This window comes from Siphateles boraxobius, unplaced genomic scaffold (assembly GCF_051911475.1).
Source record: "Siphateles boraxobius isolate OS27281-9 unplaced genomic scaffold, OSU_SipBor_1 5, whole genome shotgun sequence".
NCBI lineage: Eukaryota > Metazoa > Chordata > Actinopteri > Cypriniformes > Leuciscidae > Siphateles > Siphateles boraxobius.
The window spans coordinates 183,199-198,574 of NW_027509141.1; the positions used below are offsets into that span (position 1 = coordinate 183,199).

Here is a 15,376-nt window from a genome sequence, read left to right on the forward strand (position 1 = left end):
GTGTGAGTGAGTGCGTGAGTGAGTGTGTGAGTGTGAGTGAGTGTGCGTGAGTGAGTGAGTGATTGTGCGTGAGTGAGTGTGTGAGTGAGTGGGTGAGTGAGGGAGTGTGTGCATGTGTGTGTGAGTGAGTGTGTGAGTATGTGTGTGAGTGAGTGTTTTAGTGAGTGTGTGATTGAGTGAGTGAGTGAGTGAGTGAATGTGTGCGTGCGTGAGTGTGTGAGTGAGTGAGTGTGTGCGTGAGTGCGTGAGTGTGCGCGCGTGAGTGAGTGTGTGCGTGCGTGAGTGAGTGAGTGTGTGCGTGTGTTTGTGTATGCGTGTGTGTGTGTGTGAGCGTGTATGCACGTGTGTGTGAGAGTGTGTGTGTGAGTGTGTGAGTGAGTGAGTGAGTGTGTGTGTGTGTGCGTGAGTGAGTGTGTGCGTGAGTGAGTTTGTGAGTGTATGAGTGTGTGCGTGAGTTAGTGAATGTGTGAGTGAGTGCGTGAGTGAGTGTGTGAGTGTGAGTGAGAGTGAGTGAGTGATTGTGCGTGAGTGAGTGTGTGAGTGAGTGGGTGAGTGAGGGAGTGTGTGCATGTGTGTGTGAGTGAGTGTGTGAGTATGTGTGTGAGTGAGTGTTTTAGTGAGTGTGTGAGTGAGTGAGTGAGTGAGTGAGTGAGTGAGTGAGTGAATGTGTGCGTGCGTGAGTGTGTGAGTGAGTGAGTGTGTGCGTGAGTGCGTGAGTGTGTGCGTGCGTGAGTGAGTGAGTGCGTGAGTGTGTGCGTGCGTGAGTGAGTGAGTGAGTGTGTGCGTAAGTAAGTGAGTGAGTGAGTGAGTGAGTGTGTGCGTGAGTGAGTGTGTGCGTGCGTGAGTGAGTGTGTGCGTGAGTGAGTGTGTGCGTGAGTGAGTGAGTGTGTGCGTGAGTGTGAGTGAGTGAGTGAGTGTGTGCGTGAGTGTGAGTGAGTGAGTGCGTGAGTGAGTGAGTGAGTGAGTGAGTGTGTGTGAGTGTGTGCGTGAGTTAGTGAGTGTGTGTGAGTGTGTGCGTGAGTTAGTGAGTGTGTGAGTGAGTGAGTGAGTGAGTGTGTGTGTGAGTGAGTGTGTGAGTGAGTGAGTGAGTGAGGGTGTGTGTGAGTGTGTGCGTGAGTGAGTGAGTGTGTGCGTGAGTGAGTGTGTGCGTGAGTGAGTGTGTGCGTGAGTGAGTGAGTGTGTGCGTGAGTGAGTGTGTGCGTGAGTGAGTGTGTGCGTGAGTGAGTGAGTGAGTGTGTGCGTGAGTGAGTGAGTGAGTGTTTGCTTGAGTGTGAGTGTGTGCGTGAGTGAGTGCGTGAGTGAGTGCGTGAGTGAGTGCGTGAGTGAGTGAGTGAGTGAGTGAGTGAGTGAGTGAGGGTGTGTGTGAGTGTGTGCGTGAGTGAGTGAGTGAGTGTGTGCGTGAGTGAGTGTGTGCGTGAGTGAGTGAGTGTGTGCGTGAGTGAGTGTGTGCGTGAGTGAGTGTGTGCGTGAGTGAGTGAGTGTGTGCGTGAGTGTGAGTGAGTGAGTGAGTGTTTGCGTGAGTGTGAGTGTGTGCGTGAGTGAGTGCGTGAGTGAGTGCGTGAGTGAGTGAGTGAGTGAGTGAGTGAGTGAGTGAGTGAGTGTGTGTGAGTGTGTGCGTGAGTTAGTGAGTGTGTGTGAGTGTGTGCGTGAGTTAGTGAGTGTGTGAGTGAGTGAGTGTGTGTGTGAGTGAGTGTGTGAGTGAGTGAGTGAGTGAGTGTGTGCGTGAGTGAGTGAGTGAGTGTGTGTGTGTGTGTGTGTGTGTGTGTGTGTGTGTGTGTGTGTGTGTGTGTGTGTGTGTGTGTGAGGGAGCGTGTGGTTTGGTTTTGCCATGTCTGGTCTGAGTTCAGCTCATGTACAGCCTAAATTTACCCTGCTCTCCTCAGCCAAAGTCAATATGGCTTCATGACGCTATAATTTTCCTCCTACAGACGGCCGAGGGTTTCTTCTGTTCTCTCTGGCTCTGAGAAATGTGTGTATAGAAGGAAACGACTGGCGTCCTTCTAGATTACAGTGCAGAATAAAGCCGTTTGTTACCGACTCTCCCTTGTGGGCTGAAGGAGATGATTAGACGAATGTCCAAGCTGCTGTTTTATGTATAAGACAAGCAAATGACATCAAATTATTCTTTAAATAATTTATTCTCCAACTAGTTTGTGAAGCATCATTTATATTCTTCATTACGGATTGTCTCATAATGTTTGTGTGTTTTTAGGGTCCTGCCACCTGTGTGAGCTTCTCCAGGACCGGAGACTTCTTCGCCTCCGCTGGCTCTGATCAACAGGTGATGCTCTGCTGTATGATCACACAGAAGTGTGTGCGTGTTCAGTGCGCAGCGCTCATCATGTGACCTGTTCTCATCATGTGACCTGTTGCAGGTGATGGTGTGGAGGACGAACTTCGACAGTGTGGATTACAGTACAGTGCTGGAGCAGAGATGTGCTGCGGATTCCAGCGCTTTGGTTCACAGTGGCCCGTTTACACAGGTAAACACATTCCACATCATCATCACCACATCATCATCATCACATCATCATCATCACAACACCACATCATCACATCACCACATCATCATCATCACAACACCACATCATCACAACACCACATCTTCATCATCACATCACCACATCATCATCATCATCACATCACCACATCATCATCATCGCATCACCACATCATCACATCACCACATCATCACATCACCACATCATCATCACATCACCACATAATCACATAATCATAACATCATCACATCACCACATCATCATCATCACATCACCACATAATCTAAAATCACCACATCATCATCATCATCACATCACCACATCATCACATCACCACATCAACACATCATCACATCACCACATCACATCCCATCATCATCATCATCACATCATCACATCACCACATCACATCCCATCATCATCATCATCACATCACCACATCACATCCCATCATCATCATCATCACATCATCACATCACCACATCATCACATCACCACATCATCATCACATCACCACATAATCACATAATCATAACATCATCATCATCACATCACCACATAATCTAAAATCACCACATCATCATCATCATCACATCACCACATCATCACATCACCACATCAACACATCATCACATCATCATCATCAAATTCACCACATCATCATCATCACATCAACACATCACCACATAATCATAACATCATCATCATCACATCATCAAATCACTACATAATCATAACATCATCACATCACCACATCACCAAATTACACCACATAATCATAACATCATCACATCACCACATCTTTACATCAAATCATCACATCACATCACCACATAATCAAATCACATCATCATCACATCACCACATAATCATAACATCATCATCATCAAATCAGCAAATTACACCACATAATCATAACATCATCACATCACCACATCTTTACATCACATCATCACATCACATCACCACATAATCAAATCACATCATCATCACATCACCACATAATCATAACATCATCATCATCAAATCAGCAAATTACACCACATAATCATAACATCATCACATCGCCACATCTTTACATCACATCATCACATCACATCACCACATAATCAAATCACATCATCATCACATCACCACATAATCATAACATCATCATCATCAAATCAGCAAATTACACCACATAATCATAACATCATCACATCACCACATCTTTACATCACATCATCACATCACATCACCACATAATCAAATCACCACCTCATCACATCACCACATCATCAAATCACTACATCATCATCACATCAACACATCACCACATAATCATAACATCATCATCATCACATTACCACATAATCATCACATCACCACATCATCAAATCAACACATCATCACATCATCAAATCACTACATAATCATAACATCATCACATCACCACATCATCATCATCACATCACCCGATAATCATCATATCACCACATAATCATCACATCACCACATCATCACATCATCAAATCACTACATAATCATAACATCATCACATCACCACATCATCATCATCACATCACCAGAAAAGCATCATATCACCACATAATCATAACATCAACACATCACCACATCACCAAATTACACCACATAATCATAACATCATCACATCACCACATCTTTACATCAAATCATCACATCACATCACCACATAATCAAATCACATCATCATCACATCACCACATAATCATAACATCATCATCATCAAATCAGCAAATTACACCACATAATCATAACATCATCACATCACCATATCTTTACATCACATCATCACATCACATCACCACATAATCAAATCACCACCTCATCACATCACCACATCATCAAATCACTACATCATCACCACATCAACACATCACCACATAATCATAACATCATCATCATCACATTACCACATAATCATCACATCACCACATCATCAAATCAACACATCAACACATCATCAAATCACTACATAATCATAACATCACATCACCACATCACCATCATCACATCACCCGATAATCATCATATCACCACATAATCATAACATCAACACATCACCACATCATCATCACATCACCACATCATCATCACATCACCAAATTACACCACATAATCATAACATCATCACATCACCACATCATCAAATCACTAAATCATCATCACATCACCACATAATCATCACATCACCACATCATCACATCATCATCACATCACCACATCACATCACCATCACATCACCACATAATCATAACATCATCACATCCCCACATCACATCATCATCACATCACCGCATAATCATAACATCATCACATCACCACATTATCACATCATCACCACATCATCACATTATCATCATCACAGCAACACATAATCATAACATCATCACATCACCACATCATCATCATCACATCACCACATAATCATCACATCACCACATAATCATAACATCATCACATCACCACATCATCATCATCACATCACCACATAATCATAACATGATCACATCACCACATCATCATCCTCACATCATCACATCACCACATAATCATAACATCATCACCACATAATCATCACATCACCACATAATCATAACATCATCACATCACCACATCATCATCATCACATCACCACATAATCATCACATCACCACATAATCATAACATCACCACATCATCACATCATCATCACATCACCACATAATCATAACATCACATCAATTCAATTCAATTCAAATTTATTTGTATAGCGCTTTTCACAATACTTATTGTTTCAAAGCAGCTTTACAGAATGTGCATTTCAGAAATGTACATAGAAAAAAAATACAGTTAGTTAATCATGTAGTAATTTAGAGCATAACATATCGCCGGCGTTGAGTCGTCTCTTCACAGGCGTCGAGTCGTCTCTTCACAGGCGTTTAGTCATCTTATCGCAGGTGTTGGAGCATCTGAGGTCTCCGTGAGAGGCTGGATACAAACCGGAGCTGACGAACGCTATTTACCTCGGGACTAGCGTCCCGAGATAACAGCAGAAAAGCAGAAAGCATCACCACATCTTTACATCACATCACCACATAATCATAACATCACCACATCATCATCATCACATCACCACATAATCATCATCAAATCATCACATCACCACATAATCATCACATCATCACATAACCACATCATCACATTATCATCATCACATCACCACATCATCACATCAACACATCACCACATAATCATAACATCATCACATCACCACATCATCATCATCACATCACCTCATCATCAACACATCACCACATAATCATAACATCATCACATCACCACATCATCACATCATCACCACATCACATCACATCATCACCACATCATCACATTATCATCATCACATCACCACATCATCACATCAACACATCACCACATAATCATAACATCATCACATCACCTCATCATCAACACATCACCACATAATCATAACATCATCACATCAGCACATCATCACATCATCACCACATCACATCACATCATCACATCATCACAATACATCATCACATCACCACATCATCACATTATCATCACATGATCACATCATCACATCATTACATCATCGCCACATCATCATCACATCATTACATCACCACATCATCACCACATCATCACATCATCATCACCACATCATCACATCACCACATCATCATCACATCATCACATCCTCATCATCACATCATCACATCACAACATCATCACATTGCATCATCACATCCCCACATCATCATCACCACATCATCATCACATCACCACATCATCACCACATCATCACATTATCATCATCACATCATCACATTATCATCATCACATCATTACATCATCGCCACATCATCATCACATCATTACATCACACATCATCACCACATCACATCATCACATCACCACATCATCATCACATCACCACATCATCACATCACCACATCATCATCACATCACCACATAATCATAACATCATCACATTATCATCATCACATCATCACATCACCATCATCACATCATCACATCACCACATCATCATCATCATCACATCACCACATCATCATCATCGCATCACCACATCATCACATCACCACATCACCACATCATCACATCACCACATCATCATCACATCACCACATAATCACATAATCATAACATCATCACATCACCACATCATCATCATCACATCACCACATAATCTAAAATCACCACATCATCATCATCATCACATCACCACATCATCACATCACCACATCAACACATCATCACATCACCACATCACATCCCATCATCATCATCATCACATCATCACATCACCACATCACATCCCATCATCATCATCATCACATCACCACATCACATCCCATCATCATCATCATCACATCATCACATCACCACATCATCACATCACCACATCATCATCACATCACCACATAATCACATAATCATAACATCATCATCATCACATCACCACATAATCTAAAATCACCACATCATCATCATCATCACATCACCACATCATCACATCACCACATCAACACATCATCACATCATCATCATCAAATTCACCACATCATCATCATCACATCAACACATCACCACATAATCATAACATCATCATCATCACATCATCAAATCACTACATAATCATAACATCATCACATCACCACATCACCAAATTACACCACATAATCATAACATCATCACATCACCACATCTTTACATCAAATCATCACATCACATCACCACATAATCAAATCACATCATCATCACATCACCACATAATCATAACATCATCATCATCAAATCAGCAAATTACACCACATAATCATAACATCATCACATCACCACATCTTTACATCACATCATCACATCACATCACCACATAATCAAATCACATCATCATCACATCACCACATAATCATAACATCATCATCATCAAATCAGCAAATTACACCACATAATCATAACATCATCACATCGCCACATCTTTACATCACATCATCACATCACATCACCACATAATCAAATCACATCATCATCACATCACCACATAATCATAACATCATCATCATCAAATCAGCAAATTACACCACATAATCATAACATCATCACATCACCACATCTTTACATCACATCATCACATCACATCACCACATAATCAAATCACCACCTCATCACATCACCACATCATCAAATCACTACATCATCATCACATCAACACATCACCACATAATCATAACATCATCATCATCACATTACCACATAATCATCACATCACCACATCATCAAATCAACACATCATCACATCATCAAATCACTACATAATCATAACATCATCACATCACCACATCATCATCATCACATCACCCGATAATCATCATATCACCACATAATCATCACATCACCACATCATCACATCATCAAATCACTACATAATCATAACATCATCACATCACCACATCATCATCATCACATCACCAGAAAAGCATCATATCACCACATAATCATAACATCAACACATCACCACATCACCAAATTACACCACATAATCATAACATCATCACATCACCACATCTTTACATCAAATCATCACATCACATCACCACATAATCAAATCACATCATCATCACATCACCACATAATCATAACATCATCATCATCAAATCAGCAAATTACACCACATAATCATAACATCATCACATCACCATATCTTTACATCACATCATCACATCACATCACCACATAATCAAATCACCACCTCATCACATCACCACATCATCAAATCACTACATCATCACCACATCAACACATCACCACATAATCATAACATCATCATCATCACATTACCACATAATCATCACATCACCACATCATCAAATCAACACATCAACACATCATCAAATCACTACATAATCATAACATCACATCACCACATCACCATCATCACATCACCCGATAATCATCATATCACCACATAATCATAACATCAACACATCACCACATCATCATCACATCACCACATCATCATCACATCACCAAATTACACCACATAATCATAACATCATCACATCACCACATCATCAAATCACTAAATCATCATCACATCACCACATAATCATCACATCACCACATCATCACATCATCATCACATCACCATCACATCACCACATAATCATAACATCATCACATCCCCACATCACATCATCATCACATCACCGCATAATCATAACATCATCACATCACCACATTATCACATCATCACCACATCATCACATTATCATCATCACAGCAACACATAATCATAACATCATCACATCACCACATCATCATCATCACATCACCACATAATCATCACATCACCACATAATCATAACATCATCACATCACCACATCATCATCATCACATCACCACATAATCATAACATGATCACATCACCACATCATCATCCTCACATCATCACATCACCACATAATCATAACATCATCACCACATAATCATCACATCACCACATAATCATAACATCATCACATCACCACATCATCATCATCACATCACCACATAATCATCACATCACCACATAATCATAACATCACCACATCATCACATCATCATCACATCACCACATAATCATAACATCACATCAATTCAATTCAATTCAAATTTATTTGTATAGCGCTTTTCACAATACTTATTGTTTCAAAGCAGCTTTACAGAATGTGCATTTCAGAAATGTACATAGAAAAAAAATACAGTTAGTTAATCATGTAGTAATTTAGAGCATAACATATCGCCGGCGTTGAGTCGTCTCTTCACAGGCGTCGAGTCGTCTCTTCACAGGCGTTTAGTCATCTTATCGCAGGTGTTGGAGCATCTGAGGTCTCCGTGAGAGGCTGGATACAAACCGGAGCTGACGAACGCTATTTACCTCGGGACTAGCGTCCCGAGATAACAGCAGAAAAGCAGAAAGCATCACCACATCTTTACATCACATCACCACATAATCATAACATCACCACATCATCATCATCACATCACCACATAATCATCATCAAATCATCACATCACCACATAATCATCACATCATCACATAACCACATCATCACATTATCATCATCACATCACCACATCATCACATCAACACATCACCACATAATCATAACATCATCACATCACCACATCATCATCATCACATCACCTCATCATCAACACATCACCACATAATCATAACATCATCACATCACCACATCATCACATCATCACCACATCACATCACATCATCACCACATCATCACATTATCATCATCACATCACCACATCATCACATCAACACATCACCACATAATCATAACATCATCACATCACCTCATCATCAACACATCACCACATAATCATAACATCATCACATCAGCACATCATCACATCATCACCACATCACATCACATCATCACCACATCATCACAATACATCATCACATCACCACATCATCACATTATCATCACATGATCACATCATTACATCATCGCCACATCATCATCACATCATTACATCACCACATCATCACCACATCATCACATCATCATCACCACATCATCACATCACCACATCATCATCACATCATCACATCCTCATCATCACATCATCACATCACAACATCATCACATTGCATCATCACATCCCCACATCATCATCACCACATCATCATCACATCACCACATCATCACCACATCATCACATTATCATCATCACATCATCACATTATCATCATCACATCATTACATCATCGCCACATCATCATCACATCATTACATCACACATCATCACCACATCACATCATCACATCACCACATCATCATCACATCACCACATCATCACATCACCACATCATCATCACATCACCACATAATCATAACATCATCACATTATCATCATCACATCATCACATCACCATCATCACATCATCACATCACCACATCATCACATCACCATCATCACATCATCACATCATCACATCACCACATCATCACATTACACCATCACATCATCACATCATCATCATCACATCACCACATCATCATCATCACATCACCACATCATCATCACCACATCATCATCACCACATCATCACATCATCACATCATCACATCATCATCACATCATCATCATGACCACATCATCATCATTACATCATCACATCATCACATCACCACATCATCATCACCACATCATCATCACCTCATCATCACATCATCACATCATCACATCATCACATCATCATCACATCATCATCATGACCACATCATCATCATTACACCATCACATCACCACATCATCATCATCACATGACCACATCATCACATCATCATCACATCACCACATCATCATCACCTGATCATCACCACATCATCATCACCACATCATCATCATTACATCATCACATCACCACATCATCATCACCACGTCATCATCACCTCATCATCACATCATCACATCATCATCGCATCATCATCATGACCACATCATCATCATTACATCATCACATCACCACATCATCATCATCACATCACCACATCATCACATCATCATCACATCACCACATCATCATCACATCATCATCACCACATCATCATCACCACATCATCATCATTACATCATCACATCACCACATCATCATCACATCACCACATCATCAGATCATCATCACATCACCACATCATCATCACCTGATCATCACCACATCATCATCACCACATCATCATCACCACATCATCACATCACCTCATCATTATCACATCACCTCATCATCACATCACCACATCATCATCACCACATCATCATCACCACATCATCATCACCACATCATCATCACCACATCATCACATCACCTCATCATTATCACATCACCACATCATCACATCATCATCACATCACCACATCATCATCACCTGATCATCACCACATCATCATCACCACATCATCATCACCACATCATCATCACCACATCATCATCACCACATCATCACATCACCTCATCATTATCACATCACCTCATCATCACATCATCATCACATCACCACATCATCATCACCACATCATCATCACCACATCATCATCACCACATCATCACATCACCTCATCATTATCACATCACCACATCATCACATCATCATCACATCACCACATCATCATCACCTGATCATCACCACATCATCATCACCACATCATCATCACCACATCATCATCACCACATCATCATCACCACATCATCACATCACCACATCATCATCACATCATCACATCATCATCACATCATCACCACATCATCACATCATCACATCATCATCATCACATCATCATCATCACCACATCACCACATCATCACATCATCACATCATCACATCACCACATCACCACATCATCACATCATCACATCACCACATCACCACATCACCACATCACCACATCATCACATCATCACATCATCATCACCACATCACCACATCATCACATCATCACATCATCACATCACCACATCACCACATCACCACATCATCACATCACCACATCATCATCACATCACCACATCATCACATCGCCACATCATCATCACATCATCATCATCACATCACCACATCATCACCACATCATCATCACATCATCACATCATCACATCACCACATAATCATCACATCACCACATCATCACATCACCACATCATCATCACATCATCACATCATCACATCATCATCACATCATCACCACATCATCACATCACCACATCATCAAATCACCACATCATCACATCACCACATCATCATCACATCATCACATCATCATCATCACATCACCACATCATCACCACATCATCATCACATCACCACATAATCATAACATCATCACATCATCATAACATCACCACATCATCACATTATTACATCATCATCACATTATCATCATCACATGATCACATCATCACATGATCACATCATCACATGATCACACCGCAGTGCTAAAGTGGTTCAGCTTCACTTGACTTACACTTACATGCAATCAAACAATATTGAAACACACTTACATGGGAGGAGAACAGTCCTCCAGAGGAGGAACTTAAAAAACACTATAGCCAAATGCACACACTAACTCAAGATTTGCCTTCAAATGTTGTGGGAATGTGAAGGCAAATGTATATGACTGTAATGTATTGTAATACAGTGAGTCCCGCTGAATCTGCGTATATATATCACCACATAATCATAACATCATCACATCAGCACATCATCACATCATCACCACATCACATCACATCATCACCACATCATCACAATACATCATCACATCACCACATCATCACATTATCATCACATGATCACATCATCACATCATTACATCATCGCCACATCATCATCACATCATTACATCACCACATCATCACCACATCATCACATCATCATCACCACATCATCACATCACCACATCATCATCACATCATCACATCATCACATCCTCATCATCACATCATCACATCACAACATCATCACATTGCATCATCACATCCCCACATCATCATCACCACATCATCATCACATCACCACATCATCACCACATCATCACATTATCATCATCACATCATCACATTATCATCATCACATCATTACATCATCGCCACATCATCATCACATCATTACATCACACATCATCACCACATCACATCATCACATCACCACATCATCATCACATCACCACATCATCACATCACCACATCATCATCACATCACCACATAATCATAACATCATCACATTATCATCATCACATCATCACATCACCATCATCACATCATCACATCACCACATCATCACATCACCATCATCACATCATCACATCATCACATCACCACATCATCACATTACACCATCACATCATCACATCATCATCATCACATCACCACATCATCATCATCACATCACCACATCATCATCACCACATCATCATCACCACATCATCACATCATCACATCATCACATCATCATCACATCATCATCATGACCACATCATCATCATTACATCATCACATCATCACATCACCACATCATCATCACCACATCATCATCACCTCATCATCACATCATCACATCATCACATCATCACATCATCATCACATCATCATCATGACCACATCATCATCATTACACCATCACATCACCACATCATCATCATCACATGACCACATCATCACATCATCATCACATCACCACATCATCATCACCTGATCATCACCACATCATCATCACCACATCATCATCATTACATCATCACATCACCACATCATCACCACATCATCATCACCACGTCATCATCACCTCATCATCACATCATCACATCATCATCGCATCATCATCATGACCACATCATCATCATTACATCATCACATCACCACATCATCATCATCACATCACCACATCATCACATCATCATCACATCACCACATCATCATCACATCATCATCACCACATCATCATCACCACATCATCATCATTACATCATCACATCACCACATCATCATCACATCACCACATCATCAGATCATCATCACATCACCACATCATCATCACCTGATCATCACCACATCATCATCACCACATCATCATCACCACATCATCACATCACCTCATCATTATCACATCACCTCATCATCACATCACCACATCATCATCACCACATCATCATCACCACATCATCATCACCACATCATCATCACCACATCATCACATCACCTCATCATTATCACATCACCACATCATCACATCATCATCACATCACCACATCATCATCAATATTAATTCAGTATCAAATAAATATTGTTCAGTTACTCAGTTCAGTTGAACTGAACCATTGCTCTACTGTACTGCTGCAAACAGGAAATTTGATTTATTATTTATTATGTTTTCTAAATTTTAATAATCAAATTAAAATTGGATTCATAAACACTTAACTGAATAATTTAATAACTTTTTAATAATAATAATAGTTACATTTTCAGAAACTCTGTGTTTTTCTGGATTCTGTTTTATGATTTAATACAGATTTATTATCATAAAAAATAATAATCAAATGAATGCATAAACTTTAACAGTTACATTTAGTCTTTTAAAATGTAATCAAATTAAATTTGAACCTTTCAGTTTTTGGCAAACAATTTGTGCACAACTAAGGTTTACTGATAGAAATTGTGGTAAATTCCCTAAAAACAGTTTTATTGTTATTACTCATTATTATTGATTATTACTTATTACCACAGAGGACATTTGAAAGGCACATTCTACTCTACAATAGTATTATAGATTAATAGTATAATAGAGTATAATAGTAATATATTTCTGTCTTAAACCAGACTTTTATTTTTTGAGTTTTGAGTCTGTGTATTACTTGAAGGGGCGTAACATGAAGGGGCGTAACTTGAAGAGGCATAACATGAAGGGGCATAACTTGAAGAGGCGTAACATGAAGGGGCGTAACTTGAAGAGGCATAAATTGATGGGGCGTAACCTGAAGGGGCGTAACTTGAAGTGGGTGTAACCTGAAGGGGCATAACTTGAAGGGGCGTAACCTGAAGGGGCATAACATGAAGGGGCATAACTTGAAGGAGCATAACTTGAAGGGGCATAAATTGATGGGGCGTAACCTGAAGGGGCGTAACTTGAAGTGGGTGTAACCTGAAGGGGCGTAACTTGAAGGGGCGTAACCTGAAGGGGCATAACTTGAAGGAGCATAACTTGAAGGGGCATAAATTGATGGGGCGTAACCTGAAGGGGCGTAACTTGAAGTGGGTGT

General features: G+C 40.1%; 1 protein-coding gene across 1 annotated transcript in view; it reads left to right on the plus strand.

The window, feature by feature from the left end:
- Positions 1-15,376, plus strand: part of poc1a (POC1 centriolar protein A) — a 148,060-nt gene that overhangs the window by 65,763 nt on the left and 66,921 nt on the right. Inside the window, exons 8-9 of the mRNA XM_077204357.1 lie at positions 2,213-2,281; positions 2,376-2,483. Coding sequence (XP_077060472.1) covers positions 2,213-2,281; positions 2,376-2,483 — 177 coding nt within the window. The remainder of the gene's footprint in view (positions 1-2,212; positions 2,282-2,375; positions 2,484-15,376) is intronic.